The 17241-nt window shown below is 45.0% G+C and overlaps 5 protein-coding genes and 1 long non-coding RNA gene across 11 annotated transcripts; 2 read left to right on the forward strand and 4 right to left on the reverse strand.

Moving 5' to 3' along the window:
* The first annotated feature begins 81 nt into the window (after positions 1–81).
* On the forward strand, positions 82–2697 carry LOC144386263 (uncharacterized). Its single transcript, XR_013451946.1, has 2 exons — positions 82–1377; positions 1766–2697. It is a non-coding gene; the product is annotated as an uncharacterized LOC144386263 (long non-coding RNA).
* shld3 (shieldin complex subunit 3) lies at positions 116–3409 on the reverse strand. 2 transcript variants are annotated; one of them, XM_040195633.2, is made up of 3 exons: positions 3270–3409; positions 1811–2361; positions 116–609 (listed from the first exon to the last, which is right to left on the reverse strand). In XM_040195633.2, exons 2-3 carry the CDS (start codon positions 2279–2281, stop codon positions 406–408), a joined length of 675 nt encoding a protein of 224 aa, XP_040051567.2. In that variant the 5' UTR covers positions 2282–2361; positions 3270–3409; the 3' UTR covers positions 116–405. The 2 variants fall into 2 exon arrangements, with proteins under 2 accessions (XP_040051567.2, XP_077942547.1); XM_078086421.1 differs by lacking the exon at positions 3270–3409 and having other exon boundaries at positions 1811–2712.
* A 464-nt stretch (positions 3410–3873) lies between these two features.
* On the reverse strand, positions 3874–8833 carry LOC120830754 (serine/threonine-protein phosphatase 2A catalytic subunit beta isoform). The gene is made up of 8 exons (XM_040195632.2): positions 8312–8833; positions 7071–7109; positions 5966–6136; positions 5685–5858; positions 5512–5601; positions 5188–5349; positions 4839–4957; positions 3874–4574 (listed from the first exon to the last, which is right to left on the reverse strand). Exons 1-8 carry the CDS (start codon positions 8411–8413, stop codon positions 4502–4504), a joined length of 930 nt encoding a protein of 309 aa, XP_040051566.1. The 5' UTR covers positions 8414–8833; the 3' UTR covers positions 3874–4501.
* Positions 8834–9971: 1138 nt separating this feature from the next.
* LOC144386264 (uncharacterized) lies at positions 9972–11871 on the reverse strand. Its single transcript, XM_078086430.1, has 3 exons — positions 11594–11871; positions 10564–10695; positions 9972–10307 (listed from the first exon to the last, which is right to left on the reverse strand). The coding sequence occupies exons 1-3, from the start codon at positions 11633–11635 to the stop codon at positions 10167–10169; spliced, it is 315 nt and encodes a 104-aa protein (XP_077942556.1). The 5' UTR covers positions 11636–11871; the 3' UTR covers positions 9972–10166.
* A 95-nt stretch (positions 11872–11966) lies between these two features.
* sdhaf1 (succinate dehydrogenase complex assembly factor 1) lies at positions 11967–13626 on the reverse strand. Of its 2 annotated transcripts, none has more exons than XM_040195637.2 (2): positions 13475–13626; positions 11967–12991 (listed from the first exon to the last, which is right to left on the reverse strand). In XM_040195637.2, the coding sequence occupies exon 2, from the start codon at positions 12815–12817 to the stop codon at positions 12569–12571; it is 249 nt and encodes an 82-aa protein (XP_040051571.2). In that variant the 5' UTR covers positions 12818–12991; positions 13475–13626; the 3' UTR covers positions 11967–12568. The 2 variants fall into 2 exon arrangements, with proteins under 2 accessions (XP_040051571.2, XP_040051572.2); XM_040195638.2 differs by having other exon boundaries at positions 11967–13011; positions 13475–13578.
* Positions 13627–13840: 214 nt separating this feature from the next.
* nudt18 (nudix (nucleoside diphosphate linked moiety X)-type motif 18) lies at positions 13841–17212 on the forward strand. Of its 4 annotated transcripts, none has more exons than XM_040195631.2 (7): positions 13841–13956; positions 14514–14686; positions 14815–14925; positions 15033–15135; positions 15206–15329; positions 15552–15676; positions 15992–17212. In XM_040195631.2, the coding sequence occupies exons 2-7, from the start codon at positions 14516–14518 to the stop codon at positions 16372–16374; spliced, it is 1017 nt and encodes a 338-aa protein (XP_040051565.2). In that variant the 5' UTR covers positions 13841–13956; positions 14514–14515; the 3' UTR covers positions 16375–17212. The 4 variants fall into 4 exon arrangements, with proteins under 4 accessions (XP_040051565.2, XP_077942552.1, XP_077942553.1 ...); XM_078086427.1 differs by having other exon boundaries at positions 13870–13956; positions 14490–14686; XM_078086426.1 differs by having other exon boundaries at positions 13857–13956; positions 14514–14925.
* Positions 17213–17241: the final 29 nt, after the last annotated feature.

A 17241-nucleotide genomic window follows, 5' to 3' on the forward strand; every position in this document is an offset into this window, starting at 1 on the left:
GTACAGTGTTCACCCTGTCCTCATTTACTGAGCTCTTTTAAAAGCAGCCTTCTCAAAGCGTGTGTGTGACTCCCGTACCATGTGACTGCTGCTTTTCCATCACTACCAAAGCTCATTAAAAACAGACCTTTATTTACATCAGACAGCAGCGAGAAAACATACAATCAATAAGATCGCCTATCAAATTCATAAATGTACAAAAAACAGATCTCCCCTCTGATCTTTTCATTCCTGAATTATTTCTGCAATATAAGAATGGAGTTCTGCACTCGGAGAACGAGCACGCTCTGCACTAGTCGAGAGAGAAAGAATGTAAATATAGTAAAATGTCCCATTGTGTGTTGAGTTCTCATGTGCAGGTCAGCGTTGGCACATTAAACACCGTGTGGACCAGCGGAGGCTCGTCTACACGCTGAAGACGTTTCCCCGACTGTGAACCGACAGTTCGATTCTCCCCAACAGCTGCAGCTGCTCCTTCAGGAAGCGGCCCACCCTCTCCGATCGGACCACGTCGCAGAACACCCAGATCTCCGCCCGCTCCCGCCGGATGTTGGCGTTGCACGTCGACAGCCTGGAGCTCCGGACGCGTCGGTTCAGAGCCCGCCACACCTGCAGGGAGGACGAGGAGACGGCAGACATGTTGAAGACCATTTTCTCAAGGAGACGCCGTATACGTGTATTAGAGGCCTGTCAATCAGCGTGTAGCCCCGCCCTAAAGCGTCCCCTGCTTCATGGTCTGTTTGACTCTAAATGGACCATAATTCACTAAATGAACATCATGCTGTATTGAAGAAGACTTGAGACTAGAGACTGAGACCATAAACTCATGTGTACAATGTTTACTGAGGGAATAAATCAAGAGAGAAGTAGAGTAATTTCCTCATAGACGTCTATGGGAGCAGAGGAGTCGCCCCCTGCTGGTCACTACAGAGAAGTAGAGTCATTTCCTCATAGACGTCTATGGGAGCAGAGGAGTCGCCCCCTGCTGGTCACTACAGAGAAGTAGAGTCATTTCCTCATAGACGTCTATGGGAGCAGAGGAGTCGCCCCCTGCTGGTCACTACAGAGAAGTAGAGTCATTTCCTCATAGACGTCTATGGGAGCAGAGGAGTCGCCCCCTGCTGGTCACTACAGAGAAGTAGAGTCATTTCCTCATAGACGTCTATGGGGGCAGAGGAGTCGCCCCCTGCTGGTCACTACAGAGAAGTAGAGTCATTTCCTCATAGACGTCTATGGGAGCAGAGGAGTCGCCCCCTGCTGGTCACTGCAGAGAAGTAGAGTCATTTCCTCATAGACGTCTATGGGAGCAGAGGAGTCGCCCCCTGCTGGTCACTTCACAGAATGCAGCTTTGACACATGAAGATTTGTCTCCTGGAGGTCCCATCACCGGCGGCACGGTGGCGTGGTGGTTAGCACTGTTGCCTCACAGCAAGAAGGTCCTGGGTTCCACTCCGCCCAGCGGCCTTTCTGTGTGCAGTCTGCATGTTCTCCCCGTGTCTGCGTGGGTTCTCTCCGGGTTCTCCGGCTTCCTCCCACAGTCCAAAGACATGCTCTGGGGATCAGGTTAATTGGGGACTTTAAATTGCCCGTAGATGTGTGAATGTGAGTGTGAATGGTTGTATGTCTCTGTGTAGCCCTGCGATTGGCTGGCGACCAATCCAGGGTGTACCCTGTCTATCGCCCGAAGTTGGCTGGGATGGACTCCAGCCCCCCCGCGACCCTGTGTGCAGGATAAGCGGTTTGACAATGGATGGATGGATGGAAGGTCCCATCACCACTTACAGAGCTGATGCACGGCCGACCCGCCTACCTGCTCGATGTCTCCGCTCCCCCCGCAGTTGTGCCGGCCGATCACCCACTTGGCCCTCTGGTGGAGGTGGAGCTTGTAGGCGGCGACCACGCCACGGAACTCGTTGGACAGCGACTCTTCCTGCGGAACTCTGCTCTGTGTGAATACGCTCCACGAGCGTTTGAGTGGCGCCTGCGGGCCAGCGGGGCCGGCGTGGCGTCCCTCAGCAACGAGACTGTGACCCTCTGGCTCCCGGAGAGCGTTGGCATGCGTCCTGCCTCCGGAGGGGAGCCGGTGCGGTGGGCCGATGACGACGGGTGGCGGTTTGGCTGGTCTGATGGGCAGGTGGCGGTCGGCGGTAGCGGGGGACCACGCCGTGAAGACGGGAGGAGTCCTGCAGGGGAAGGACTCCAGGAGCCTCTCGGCCCGCTGCAGCAAACCGCCGAGCTCGGCAATCGATCCAGGCCGGTAGTGCAGAACCACATCCCCCATCCGGGTCACAGGACCGACCTCCTCTTCCTCCTCAGCGTCTTCCTCCGTTTCAGCAACAGAGAGCAAAGCATGATGGGAGCCTGTTGCAAGTCCAGCAGAACCCTGGTTACTCTCAAAGTTGCAGAACATTTAGTACGAAGGGCAAAAATGTTTAGATCTCTGATCTGTTTTATTTCTGTTGATACTAATTATTGATCATCAATGATCCATATTGACAGATACAAATCTCTTTATAGCAGCTGGTCTACAAGGACACACAATATTTATTTATGACATCGCCCTAAAAATCATTTCAACTGTCAGTATAAAAAAAAAAAAATCAGAAATACTAAATGTTATAGTTTTTACTTGTTTAGTAATTTATAGTGTTTTCTTTTTTTATAAAAAACAATAAATTTAAATGCTCAGGAAACAAAGCGTTTTTATAATTGTCCACACTGTTTTTAATGCATATAATTGCGTGTTAGGAAGTTAAAAGATCATTAATATAATTTATATTCATGTGAAAACATCTGGAAATTATTAGTTTATAACTAAAGCTACATTTTTCAGATGACACGTGAACACACCATAACATAACGATCTCATTTTCACCGAGTATGGCCTGAACGATCATGATGTAACTGAAGTGAACCTCCGTTGGTTAGCTTGTAGCTTTGCTGCTAACGCTATTAGCTCCTCTCCTAATGATCTAAACACTGAATTGTTGTTTACAACATCTATGGCTTACAATCCAACATTTAAAACTATAGACGTGAACATGAGAATTAACGGAGTGGAATAAACACCGGCAACTTAAAGTCAAAGATATCAGAGGTGACATCCACAAAAGGAAATATTATAATGTTTTTAGCTTATCACGCGAGCAGCCGACTGTTGGTCGCTGAACGAAGCTAACGAGCTAGCTAGAAAAACATGGTGGCGCCGGTTTCCTACAGGTAACCTTGGTAACAACTTTCCGTACAGTCCGACCACAGAAAACACGTACCTTCGAATCAGCTGCTAAAAACAGTCAAGAAGGAGTAAAGTTCTCCCTCATGAAGCTATGGCTAACACGGACATGTTAGGTGTGGGGGGGCTTCCGGGAAGTCTCGCGAGAGTTGCGCTGAAGCGATGGTCACGTTCCCTTCCTGCCCGTTTCCGTGGTTTTATATCCACATTTTAAGGTTAATCGGTTTATTTTTTTAAACATTTACTGTATTGTAAGGAAACATTATCTAAAGTATCAGTGTTTATAGACGATGTTTTTGTTAGTGTAAAAAGTATTAAGATTCTACTTTAACCCATAAATAACATTAAAAAGGGTTAGTCTGAATAGCGATTTACTTTACGCTCGATCGGTATTACTCATGCAATAATGTTGCAGTGGTTCCTCTTATATAAATTGTACTCAAGATCATTGCTTCAGTAGTTTGTTCTTGATTTACAAAAATACATCTCTACAAAACAAACCAACATGAAACAAGTACATTTTTGCGAGAAGCTTCTTGAACTCATTTTAATCTGTTGGGATCCTCCAACAAGGTTTTGAAATGAGAAAGTGTCCTGGAGGGAAGCAGCACCGGGGCAGAAGAAGAGACAGACGCAAGGCGGTAGTTCGTCAATAGGACATTTTTATTTCATACGTCTGTTGTCTTTATTCAAATTACAGTAATATACTTGCTGAGATGACGAGCGGCTGCAGCCTGAGCGGCTCAAGCTCACAGCTCGACTACTTGAAGCAAGCTTTTGTTTTTACGCTTTTTTTTCTCTTTTTTTTGTTTAAAATTAATTCTTGCAACAGAAAAAAGCACATATGCCATGAAGAGGAAGAAGAAGAGTGTCGTGTCGGTGACATCGTTGTTGTCTGGGTTACAGTCTAACACAAAGAAAGGTAGCGCGCGTGGTACATGTTGTAAAGGATCAGAATATGGCACATTTGGTCCACGTTGGTAGTTTTATTATCGCATTTTCAAACATGTAATAAACAAAACAAAAAAAGAAAACGATCATAGTTGTTTTTCCCCAGAAGCACAGCGTTAATGACAGCGTATTGAAACAAGTCTATAGGGGGAGGGGTCATTAGGTTTCTCTCTTTTCATTAAAATTGGATCAGCCAATCGTTTGTTTCTATTCTCCCTGGTACAGTAATATTACTATTAATATCTTCTTCCATCCAAAATGAGAGGAGGGGGAAGGGGCGGAGCTTCGTGGATGGTCGACAGGGACGGCTTCGGACATTCACAGGAAGTAGTCGGGAGTGCGTCTGGTCACGTGGGGCTCGCCACGGCGGGGGGCGGGGTCAAACTGAAGGCTGAGAAGATGACATCACTCAGTTAAAACAATCCCCTCTGTCTCACTTCCATAAGTCACAGTTGAGGGATTTCTGTAGGACACCTTGTGTTTACATATAAATACATTAATATATGAAAAAGATTTTACCTTTCATGCAAATTAAATATTCAGCAGGGAAAAAAGTAAATCCTACTGAGCAATAAACATCTTCCGTCCGGCGAATGATTCATCATGAAGTGAGTGAATATTCACACGTCCACCCGTGGAAGAAGAGGAGACTTACAAAGAGTATTTCAGAGTGTCGTCCAGTTCCATGATGGCCGCCTGGTTTCCACAGCGGTAGCAGTAGTTGGGAGCACTGAAGATGGTCACCACGTTCTTATCGTGGCCCCAGTTGTAGCCCTGAGGGAATAAGAACACGGGACAGATGTTGCCCAGATGTTATATCACACATTTAAATCCAACATTGTGAGAATAAAGGAGCGTATGACATTTTATTTAATAGAACTAGTGTTTGAAGACCCTTACAGCACCGTTCGATACCGTTGCCATAGAGACGATACATATTGGGGCGTTGAAGTATAATTCAGTGCACACGTGTGTGTGTGTGTGTGTGTGTGTGTGTGTCTCACCTCCATGACCAGCTGATGGGCGCGGGACACCAGGGTGAGGCCGTTGGCGTGGTTGAAGGTTTCAGAGATGTCCTGTCCGAAGGTGTAGCCTGCGCCTCGGGGGGAGATGCCCCACCCACCGCGGTCATCAGGGTCGGACCACAGCAGGTCACACATGGGACCCTGAAACAGACCCAGGATCAGTACTACATTCTTCTCCTTCGGCCATTTGTTAAGGTTCTGAGGTCCGCTGGTGGGAACCAGGATGTCTAAATATTCACTTCATTTCCCATAATCCATCAGGAGCCTCAACTCTACTCCCCAAATACAAAACAACGTGTGTACCTCATGTGGGACTTCCTGCAGACGGTCCAGAGCTCGTATGTGATCCAGAGTGTCTATGGAGGGAGACAGACCTCCGTGGAGACAGAAGATCTGAAACAAAGACGAGAGGAAAAGCTCAATGAAGCTCTACGAAGCTCCATGAGGTCGTGCCGTGACATCGTCGCCGTGGTTACCTGTCCGTCCACCAGCGCGGTGAGGGGCAGGTAGTCAAACAGGTCAGTGAAGTACTTCCACACGTTGGCGTTGCCGTACTTCCTCAGGCACTCGTCGTAGAAGCCGTAGACCTGCGTGATCTGCCGCGACTCGTGGTTCCCCCTCAGGATGGTGATCCGCTCCTGGAAACGGACCTGAGCGCCACACGGGAGAGGTCATGTGCACACAGCTGTGGGGACGCACGTACGTACACACGCACGTTTCGTAATGCAGGAATACACACACATACACAAACACACACCTTTAGCGTGACCAGCAGCGTGACCGTCTCCACCGAGTAGTACCCTCGGTCCACGTAGTCGCCCATGAACAGGTAGTTGGTGTCAGGAGACTTCCCTCCGATCTTGAAGAGCTCCATGAGGTCGTGGAACTGACCGTGGACGTCGCCGCACACCGTCACCGGGCATCGAACCTGTGAGAAGAACACCGTCAGCTCAACGCGGCGAATCGGTCCTCACGGTTTCTGAATACAGACATTAAATCTGCACATCGCAGATATTAGCAGTAACGTGAAACATTTACACGCTCTACTTCGATGTATTAGCGCCATGAACATTAAGATTTATTTGCTCATAGATTATAAATCAGGACTCAAAATGTGTAAAACACATGAGTTTTATTGTTTACTGTCAGTTTGGAACAAACACTGAATCAAACCCCTGAAGGCAACACGATGCTCCTCTTAGTTAATTACTTCCTCGTTGGGGACGAACAAATAGGAAGTAAGAGAAGACCATAAAAACCCCAGATACACAACGAGCATCGTACACAACGTGTAGTATTGTCCGTGTTCCAAGCGGTTGCCATGGAGATCATAAAACCCATCTAACAGTGCCATAACATCCATTATGGAGACGAGTTCTCTTCATGACTTCAGAGTTCAAACATGGTTTGTTTCAGCTGACTGAGAAACAACACTCAGCTCTTCTTCTGTGGTGATTTGGACCTCCGACTGATGGGGCAGAGCCGCATAGTTATTTAATCATGTTTAATGCTGCATAATAAGGTCAAACACATTACAAGTCCTTTTTAATATCCATCTCATGTTCATGTGAAAACATCTGATGTGACACGTCACATGATCCGATTTATGAATATATAAATATAGATAAGACACGGGAAGGCATGTAGTTGAATGTCCTAATTTTCACTGAGCCGAGCCTGAACGCATCACTTAGCGTGATTCTTTGATTTCGGTGATAATTCCTTCAGTAGTAAACAAACCAACATCATTACCCGATGATCAGGTTTCATTTGATGGTGATCGATCGAGCCGTTGTGCTTTTCCGCTTAGTTTTAATATCAACCGGCTCAAGTTTGTTCTGGTGCATCATGGGAAATCTCACCTCCTGAACGTTGGACTCCTTGGTCAGAATCTCCTTGGCCTGGAGGGGAAACAGACAAAGGTTATTGTTTGGTCGGTGCCCTTTAAGACATCTAGAGGACTCGGGTGGAGCTCCTCCAGTAATCCTGCTTCTTAATTACAATAAATAACGTGATCACATAAGCAGATGTGCGAGACATCAACAGACCTTTGAACACGAGATGCATTTAATTCAACTTGACAATTTTTTCTAAATTTGTTCTATAATCCTAAATGACTTCTCTTCTATAAATAATGTAAGAAAACAGTCAGTTGTGCCAAAATTGTTTAGTTTATAATCAGAAATCATCAAACGGAGGATGAATCAAATCTGGAACATGAGAGCACAATTAGCATATTTAATTATATTTGATCAACTGAACGATTAATCAACTAATGGTTACAACTTTAAAATAAACACTTCAAAAAGGCCATCATGATTATTATGTTTAAAGATTTAATTTATTAAAAGCAATAATTATTCGTAGTCCCGTTACATCCTTTGCTGCTTGAAAAGTTAAGTGACTTTACCACAATTTACAACGATCGATCTGATCGATCAACCAAACACACAAATATGCGTTTATTTATGATTCCACTGCTTAATCTCAACCAACGTAAGACGAGGACAGCCCGCGACGTTCATCTGACGGATCCACACCTTTTCTCCCGTATTTTACTGACGTTTAATCGGCGGCAAATCCATTAAAAACTGCTTTAACCCGACGTGACGTCAGACTCGGCAGGTTTACGTAATGGAACACTTGATCGATAAAAACAAGGCGCGGATCGATCAATAACTTCTTTATATGTACCGATGAATACGCAGAGAATGTCACATGAAAGCATATTATACATCATCCGTCCAAACGTTGGTGTTGAGCTCGAACTTTAGGGCGTTCACGCAAAAGGAGCTCCGTCTATTCGCTGGTAATGCAGTCCAATTTTCGGGCCTGTTTAGAATCAGACGACGGGCTGCCGAATAACATCAGTTAATTGCACACATCGGGAATAATTCTCAATAAAACAGTCGAGATACTGTCGACTATGGGAATGATAAACTATATCAACATGAGTGGGGGAAAACGGGTGGAAATAGACGCATTGTCGTTAAGTTCATTCCGGGAATTAGTCGGAGCCGCTTCCAATCTAGGCCGCACTTAAAAAGAGGGCCGACCGGGCCGAAATAAAACATTAAAACCCGGGGGGTCGTTGCCAACTTACCTTCTCGCACAGCGTCCGGACCTGGTTCTCCGATAGCTGCTTACACTCGTTTAACTGTTCGATCCATTGGTCCAACTCTTTAGTAAAGGATTTGTCCTCCATGACAGCCGCGGCGGTGGCTAGCTGAGCTAGCTGTGTTAGCTCCCGTGAAAAAACAAACTGCGCCTGCGCCTAGAAGCTAGCTTTTTGTTAGCCGTTAGCTCGTCGTATTGTTCACCCGCCAAACCGGTCGGAATATCAACGATAAAACCTAAAACTCAACGAGCCGTTCGATGGATTTCTATCATGATAAATGACCGACGTCGAGTTACCAACACTAAAAAACAGATGATATCGGCCGGGGGGGAGTCGAAAGGGTCGATGTCCCCGATGCGACGGACCGGAGCTGTGAAAGACAGCGGCGTCGCAGCGGCTAGCCGAGGTGCTAAAGGGCTAGCTACCACAACATCCGGGCATTTCAGCAGCGCGCAGAGACCTCATCAGCGACACCGCGTGGACGAACGAGTTTATGAAGATAAACACGCAAAACTGCCAATACACTTCATATGTAGGCTATTCGATTTTAAATCTATATTTCAGTCTATACACAAATCGTATCTTCTTTTTAAAGCTATCACATTTAGATTGGTTCCTGAATAATAAAAAGTCATACAAAATATATTGTGTTTGCAAAAGTAATTAATTTGTAGCATAAATTCCTCTAAAATACGAAAGAAACAGCAACATTCTAAAACTACTGTTCTAGAATCTAAAATCTGTTTTTCATTTAATGTGAGATTCAATTCAATTAATTTTATTTTGTACCGACAAAAATTACAAATTTTCCTATGAGGGGTTTACAGTCTGTATACATGTAACATTTGAGGAGGATCCGTCTCCTGATGGACAGACTACAATGATGTCACGTGTACAGAATGAACAAAGTAAAAGATGAACAACACATTCAGTTCATATGACAGAGATGATTAGAATAATTGTGATTAGTAAGCAGGTGTATGGCAGGACCACTGCAGGGACAACCACCATCAGATAGAACCACCGTCACATAGATCCTTCATCAGATAGAACCACCATCCACATGTTGGTTTATGACAGTAATATTAATGTGATTAATATTTAAAATGATGATGATGATGATGGCAGTAGCAGGTGTCAGCAGGGCCACAGTAGGAGGCAGGAACAGGGTCCAGATAGAACCATGATCCATAGAAACCTGTGAGGCGAGAAAGCACAAATACTCACTTGGATGGAAGTTAGTGACGTGCATTAATGTTAACAACAATAATGGGAATATCAATGGTGTTAGAGGCAGTAGGTGTCCACGGGGCCAGGCAGGAGTCAGGACCAGGGTCCAGACGGAACCACGATCTACGGAGACCTGTGAGGCAAAAAAGCACAAAAACAACTCTGGGACAGAAGCTGAATTAGTGATGTGCATTAATACAATGTGGCTTATTGTAGAAGGAGAGAGTGAGGGTGCGAGAGGAGCTCGGTGTGTCCTCAGAAGTCCCCCAGCAGCCTGTAGCAGCTTAACTCAGGGCCGGTCCGCTGCAGAGGAGCCGGCTGTTGGGTCAAGTGCTCAGTGTAAAGAATGGAATGCATAAATATGTCAAATATGCTGTGAAGATGAGAGCAAGTAGAACAGTCCATACTCAGGCCACACGGTTTACAGAGGCTTTTATTGTGGAGGGGAAACAACTCACAGGATCACAGAGCTTCTCATAACAACAAACAAAGCATCTCTCTCTTTTCCAAAGTAAGCAGCTCCTCAGTTAAGAATATAAACCAAATAAAGGCACAAATATACTTTTACATCAGAAAGTGTTTTAATCTGCACGGTGAAGCTGCTGTTCATTCAGAATATCGGAGCCGACTCCAGAGCTTTGACACGAGAGGCGAAGACCAGAACTCTTTTCTCCACCTCGGCGTTGATGTCGGCCTGCGAGGCTCTCGGGTTCTGACGGAGGAACTCGGAGATGTTCAGGATGCACTCGTTCTGAGGAGACAACGAGGACCGAGTGAGACAGGAAGTGAGATGTCAGTGTTTCCCTGCCATTATAACAGGGGGGAACCTACAGGGTTCACATAGAGGATCAGGACTACACTAAGCCTGGTTCGCATAGAGGATCAGGACTACACTGAGCCTGGTTCGCATAGAGGATCAGGACTACACTGAGCCTGGTTCACATAGAGGATCAGGACTACACTGAGCCTGGTTCACATAGAGGATCAGGACTACACTGAGCAGGTACCTTGTAAGCGTCCACTTTGTCCTGTCCGGTGAAGCGGTTCAGCAGCTCTCGGCCAACTTGGACCCCAGTCACCGTCGCCAGGATCATCCGGTCCTCGTCAGTCTGAGAGGACAACCAGCGCAGCAGCGCCACCTGCAGGAGGGAGGGAGGCGATTAAGAGGATCAGTGTGACGCTGCAGCTGGATCGGAACATTTCTTCTTAGGAAGCTTCCTCAGTGAGTGAAGTGAAGTGTAGAAAGTAGTGGAAGTGGCGCCATGATGAGAGCTGTTCTATTCTCTAATCACGAGAAATAACGATCATGACGTAGCAACGCAGATCACGTGAGTCATAGATATACATACATCTATGACGTGAGTAACATTAGCGTGACTCATGCACTCAAGCTTTGCTTTGAACCTGGTTGTTTGTGTGTCTGCAGACTGACCAACATGCGTCTCCGTCCATCACAACTACGTAGCTCAGTGGAAGTGGAGTCGATCACACACACACACACACACACACACACACACATATATATACAAATATATATGTGTGTGTGTGTGTGTGTGTGTGTGTGTGTGGAATCGTCCTCATCAACCCTCCTAAACATCTTTCCTTGAACCCGTGACCTTTACCACAAAGGTCAAGGAATAGTGGTTAGGAACAGACGTTAGGAGGTCATATTTTCGACAATTTGAAACCAGCCATGGATGTTTTAAACAGGAGTAAACCTCCTGTTCTTTGGATGCTTTAGGGCGGGGCTACACGCTGATTGACAGGTCTCTAACTGACCGTAAAGCGGGGAATGCTCCACTTAAACTTTTTAATGCATCATATTTATCTGTTAACCTTAATTACTTACATTCACATAATTAACACAAAGTACTACAACCGCACTTGAAACGCAAATGAAGTAATTCAAATGAGTTTAAAGCATCAATGAGGAGTTTGGCTGCAGATCTTCAGGTAATCAAATTATATTCTGACTCCACCACGTTGGTACATTTGTGTGCTGAATAAATATAAATGTCACAAAAACAGATTTCTCACCTGCTGAAATATCTGAGCGTTCGTCATTTCCAAGCCCGACATGATGGAGAAAACGACGACAAAACACAAAATAACGACGAATTATGATGAAATAAACCCTTTAGACGTTCCCCTGTGACCGATGACGGAAGCTAAATTCGCTATTTTCACCGTCATATACAAGAAATACAGATATTTCCTTATATTGCGGATAGAAAAGCGTCTCACTTCCTGTTTACATCACTTCTTCTTCGTTGGTTCCATTTGCGACTCGCTGTTGCCTTCACGTGGTCAAAGTATGAAGTGAAATAATTCCTTTTAACTAAGTAATACTATTTATCATTTAAATCATCTCATAATTACTCTCTTTTTGTAGTATTCATTTATCCTAACATTTGTTTATTTTTAACTTTTATTTGTTGCAGTAATTCTTCACACGTGATCATTTCAACTCCTTTACAAACTGTTGGATGGATTAATATATTTAATAAGTTCATCATATTATATCATATTGCATACATCGAATGGTAAAATCTTTCAGTTATTTGATAAACGCAGAGAAGTCAAATCTACAATATTTACCCCACAGATGTTGAAGTTCAAAGTAACTGAACCTGAAATACTTCACTGAAGTAAAATCACCAAGGACAGTAAATGTACCTTGTTACATACAATCATACAACATGAACTAAGGTGGGCAATAGAATAGTGAAATATGTGTAACTTGAATATGAGTTAACATGATGATAATTACTGAAGCATGAATCTTTTCACTGACTTTATTATTATCACTCGGGGTCAAAGGAAGATTAAATGTTCATGAGTCCAAACAGTCGGAAGACGTTTTACTTTTCTTACACAACATCCAAAACACGTCACGATTGATGACATCACCAGTTTCCTTTACACTTCAACGGCGGACTTTAACGCAGCATTTCGGCGTGAGGGGAGGCTCACGTGGGTGCGGAGCGAGGTGCGGGCCAGAGAGGTCAGAGGTCAGCTCTTGTCCGCAGGTTTGGAGAAGGAGCCCAGCTGCTTGGTGTTGACGTCCCTCAGCTGCTCCAGCTGTCTCTGTCCTCGGCGGAACAGATACTCGATGTGCATCACGTCCGTCTTCTTGATGCCGGCGTTCTCACGGAACTCGTCGCGGATCCGCGGGACGAAGCCCGGTTTGTCCCGGCCGGCCCGCAGGAAGTGCCGGTACAGGGCCAGGACCTGCTTCTGCAGCTTGCTGTGGCGCGCCATCGGACCGAGCCGTCCCGATCACAACGACGGGAAGCTAGAGGGCAAGTTCACCACGGCGCTCCACTTCCTCTCCTCTTTGTGGAGGTTTTGGGCCTCGCTGTCCTGGGACAGGTGAGGGGTGAATGGCGAGCTGTGATTGGCTGAGAACTCGTCTGAGGTTTCCAGCTGTTGGAGCTGAGAGGAGGGAGAAGCTGCTGTTAGAATGTAGGATAAAACACACACAGGTGAGGTGACAAATACCTGTTATCCATCAATACATCCGTCCATCTGTCAACACATCCATGTAGTATCAGGATGTGGACGTCTGAGACAAACATGTAGGTGGAAAACTACTGCAGAAGTAGTAGCACTAGTACTATAAGATGATATTGGGGTAGTTGTGGGACAAAATGCAGGCGTAATATTAGTGTATGTATTGGTATTAAAACCGTAAAAGTAGTAGTAGTAGATATGGGGGTAGAAGTTGTGGGACAAACTGTATTAAAATAGTACTATAACATTTAAAGTATCACCAATAACAGTATTAGCATGAGATAGCAGACTGTTTTTAAAAGGAGTTAATAAATGTAAACCCGCTAAAACATGAAGACAGACGTGACGTCACTACATAAAGCAGTAACGGAAGTAAACCAGTTAGCCTCGCTTAGCTTCACTTACCTCATTCAGGAGTTAAACTGGTTAATATAACCCGCATTTCATTGCTAGCCGTTAGCCGTTAGCAGCTGTGTGACCTTACTACGAGTTATAACATCACAGTGACCAACTTCCGGTGAGGGATTTCACAACAAGATACTAATTTATTAACACGGAACATTTCTACGGCTTTTTAATATTATTTATAGTTTTTTAACTCACTGCATTAAAACGTCAAGTAATAATATTGATTTCACATCCCTCAAAATAATCAGAAAATGATAGTAGAGAAAAAAAATTAAGCTTTAAACGATTTATTAACAATTGTAATCTAAATTTTCATTTGGTATTATGGTTTTCATTTCATCAATTTATTCTGAAAACCCCCCACCGGAAGCGAATGATTACTTCCTGTTTAGCTTCGAGGTGTCAAATGTCTAAACAGAGCAGCAGCATCGGCTCGGAATCACTGGACGGAGGCTGAACGCGGCCGGTGGTCACAGAAGGTTCGAGCTTTTATTCTTTAACTTTCTGTTCCGAGTGTTTTCATGATCACCGTTTCCGGTTGAGAAGTTTGATGAGAGAACGACATAAAGCTAATGTTAGCTCCTCTTACTGAAGCTAATTAGCTTAGCTTATTAGCCAATGATCAACCTGGATGTCGAGCTTCTTATCAACAACAATAATCAGTTATTTTAGCATTTATTTATTGAAAAAAAGCTTTTTACAGCACTGTGTTGTTAATAAACATTTATTTAAAATGACCTTTATTTGTTTTATTATGTAATACGACTGTAAGAATGCTGATAGAAGTACTTTATATTTCCTAGACAGTTTTATCATTAATATATGGAGTTATGGCATCAATGTGATGAAGGATTAACATTAATGATCATGATCCGTAAAAAGCCATTTTCAGCGGATGTTTTTTGACTTTTTTCTTGTCCTTGTTGTCATATCTGTTATTATGCTTTGGATTCTATTCTGATAAGTTGCATTTATAGAATAAGGTTGATCTTTACTAATAAAACGCCTACAGTGATGTGTGTTTGTGTGCATGCAGACATGGAGGCGACGGAGGAGCAGCGGCGGCAGCTGGAGGAGCAGGTGGAGAGGCTGCTGAGCGGTCAGGGGTCAGAGGTCACATGGTGCGACCTGGGCCTGGAGCAGAGCAAACCGGCGTCCCTGAGGAAGACCGTCACCTACATCGTGTGCGCCGTCATCTTCAACGAGAAGGTCACGCCCCCATCAGTCCGTCGCTTTGTCGTTCAGCTGATGTGGTCTCTATAAGTGTGTGTGTGTGCGTGTGCGTGTGTGTGTGTGTGTGTGTGTGTGTGTGTGCGTGTGTGTGTCCCGTCTGCCAGGAGGAGGTGTTGATGGTGCAGGAGGCGAAGCAGGACTGTTACAAACAGTGGTACCTGCCCGCGGGGAGGGTGGAGGTGGGGGAGAGTCTGGAGGAGGCGCTGAGGAGGGAGGTGAGGCACACACACACACACACACACACACACACACACACACACACACACACACACACACACACGTGTGCCCGTCACCCGTGGTCACCGCTCTTGTTTCTCTGCAGGTGAAGGAGGAGGCGGGGCTTGACTGCGAGCCAGTCTCCTTGGTGCTGATCCAGGAGCAGGGGCCACAGTGGATCCGCTTCATCTTCCTCGCCAATGTCACAGGTCAGAGGTCAGAGGTCACAGGCTCGCTGGTGTAGGACTTCAATGATCTGAAACTCTCTCTCTCCTTCAGGCGGGAGTCTGAAGAGCCTGTTGGCTGCAGATAAGGAGTCTCTTCAGGCGTCCTGGTGGGACAGACAGTCCGTCCTCCCTCTGCGAGGACGGGACATCCTTCGCCTCATCGAGTGCGGACTCAAGTATGACCTCAGAGCTCTCTGGGTCTCTGTGCTAAGCTATGCTAAAGACACCATCAGGCTGTCCTACAAACACATACACCTTAATGTCCTGGGAACAATAAATCGATTTATTTTATACTATATGATTATATTATATTTATGAAAGTTCACTCTTACCTTATTAAGAATGTCTATTGTCCTGCAGGAAGTAGAAAGTTTTCATCTCATTTCTTTGCTTCTCAGGTACCGTCAGGATCCCGGGCATCCCGCCACGCTGCCCGTGGACCTGAGCCACCGCCACGTGGTGCAGAGACTGGTCCTGGTCTTCACCGGCGCCGAGGGGCGGGTCTGGATCCTGCTCGTCAGAGGTACCGTGAAAGAGCCTCTTCCTAATATTCCACTTAAACATTCACGGCGGAAGAAGAACGCTGGTTGGACACGTTTCAAAAAACACCTTTCAAAGTTCAAAGAACTCTGGTCAAACTACATTACCCAGAAGTCTCTCTGGAGAAGAATAAAAATGAAGACAATTCATCTTATTTTTCTGAGTAGATATGCGTGTTAAATATATATATATATTTATTCAATATTAAATATATATACATATATTATATATATTATATATATATGTATATGTATGTATATATATATAATATATATATATATATATGTACGTCCTGCAGACCCGGCGCTCCACCTCCCCACGGCAGCGGCGGTGAAGACGCACGCGGTGACGTGGGCAGCCAACATGGTGGTGCGGGACGCCGTGCCGTCGGCGTACTGCGACCACGACGTCCACACGCTGGGCGCCTTCAGCCTGCAGCACAACGGGCGGCAGCACGGCAAGACGGACGGCGTGTGCTTCAACACGCTGGTGGCGCTGACGCCGGACCACGTCAGGCACAACGAGGACGGGGAGAAGGTGGAGCGACCAGAGACGGGGCGGCCCCCGCCTGTGGAAAACCCTCGCTACGTCTGGCACCAGGTCCAGGGACAGACTCTGAGGGAGAAGCTGCTGGAGAAGACCAGGAACACCTCCATCTTACCCGTGCACAGCCTGTACTGACCCCCTCTCGCGGGGCTTTTATTGTGAAGGGAACAGGCAGCTGCTTGATTTAAAGGGACAGTGTGTTTGGAGGGTGTCGGCTCTCCAGACCTCATCTAACGGTGAATATCAGCTGAAGAATGTTCGCTCCGTCAGTTAGTTAATGTGTGACTGAACGAACCCGTTGAACCACAAGCTGAAGCAGAGCTTCAGTGTCCTGCAGCAATACCACCGCCGCCCTCTTTTATCCTGCAACACCGGTTTAAAAGTAAACAGAGCGATACAAGGGGAAAAGACGCTTCAGATTCACACTTAAATATTTCAGAAAATATCTCCAAATATGAATTTTTCTTTAAAAAACCTGATGCTTACTGATTTTAGATTCATTATATCATATGTACAAGTTAGGAAAAACGTATTGCTCGACACCGGTGTAAAACCAGCAAAAGGACTTTTATTACTTTTATTTATACTTATTATGTGCAGAGTTGAAACATGTTCACAGACGTGTGTCAAGAGGCCAAAACTTATAACTCAACTCCTTTATTGGAAAGTAACCATCGACAGCTTTAAATAGGTGCTACTATGTATCTGTGTGTGTGTGTGTGTGTATATATATATATATATATATATATATATAGTGTATACTATATATAGTATAGTGTGTGTATGTATATAATAATAATAATAATAAAAAAACATAATAATTTATATTAATAATAATATATATATATATTATTATTAATATAAATTATAATTATTATGTTTGACGATGACCCTGTTGGTTTATTTAAGTTATACGTTACAAACGATGTTTAGTTGATTCCTTTGTTAAATAAACCGTACTTTTGATCAGTTACGCTGCCTCGTTCCCTCTTTTGTCGCGGC

Source organism: Gasterosteus aculeatus, chromosome 13 (assembly GCF_964276395.1).
Source record: "Gasterosteus aculeatus chromosome 13, fGasAcu3.hap1.1, whole genome shotgun sequence".
Lineage (NCBI taxonomy): Eukaryota > Metazoa > Chordata > Actinopteri > Perciformes > Gasterosteidae > Gasterosteus > Gasterosteus aculeatus.

What these genes read in the sequence shown, in the direction of transcription:
- sdhaf1 (XM_040195637.2), bottom strand. Translation starts at nt 12,817, where the DNA reads ATGGCGCGCCACAGCAAGCTGCAGAAGCAGGTCCTGGCCCTGTACCGG.
- nudt18 (XM_078086426.1), top strand. Translation starts at nt 14,596, where the DNA reads ATGGTGCGACCTGGGCCTGGAGCAGAGCAAACCGGCGTCCCTGAGGAA. An exon ending in AGGAGGCGCTGAGGAGGGAG is followed by an intron (nt 14,926 to 15,032) that starts GTGAGGCACACA and finishes GTTTCTCTGCAG; the next exon opens with GTGAAGGAGGAGGCGGGGCT. An exon ending in CTGGATCCTGCTCGTCAGAG is followed by an intron (nt 15,677 to 15,991) that starts GTACCGTGAAAG and finishes TACGTCCTGCAG; the next exon opens with ACCCGGCGCTCCACCTCCCC.
- LOC144386264 (XM_078086430.1), bottom strand. Translation starts at nt 11,635, where the DNA reads ATGTCGGGCTTGGAAATGACGAACGCTCAGATATTTCAGCAG. An exon ending in ACGCTCAGATATTTCAGCAG is followed by an intron (nt 10,696 to 11,593) that starts GTGAGAAATCTG and finishes TCCCTCCTGCAG; the next exon opens with GTGGCGCTGCTGCGCTGGTT. An exon ending in ACAAAGTGGACGCTTACAAG is followed by an intron (nt 10,308 to 10,563) that starts GTACCTGCTCAG and finishes TTGTCTCCTCAG; the next exon opens with AACGAGTGCATCCTGAACAT.
- shld3 (XM_078086421.1), bottom strand. Translation starts at nt 2,410, where the DNA reads ATGTTCTGCAACTTTGAGAGTAACCAGGGTTCTGCTGGACTTGCAACA. An exon ending in GGAGCGGAGACATCGAGCAG is followed by an intron (nt 610 to 1,810) that starts GTAGGCGGGTCG and finishes TCCTCCCTGCAG; the next exon opens with GTGTGGCGGGCTCTGAACCG.
- LOC120830754 (XM_040195632.2), bottom strand. Translation starts at nt 8,413, where the DNA reads ATGGAGGACAAATCCTTTACTAAAGAGTTGGACCAATGGATCGAACAG. An exon ending in AGGAGTCCAACGTTCAGGAG is followed by an intron (nt 6,137 to 7,070) that starts GTGAGATTTCCC and finishes TTCTTCTCACAG; the next exon opens with GTTCGATGCCCGGTGACGGT. An exon ending in CCGCGCTGGTGGACGGACAG is followed by an intron (nt 5,602 to 5,684) that starts GTAACCACGGCG and finishes TCTTTGTTTCAG; the next exon opens with ATCTTCTGTCTCCACGGAGG.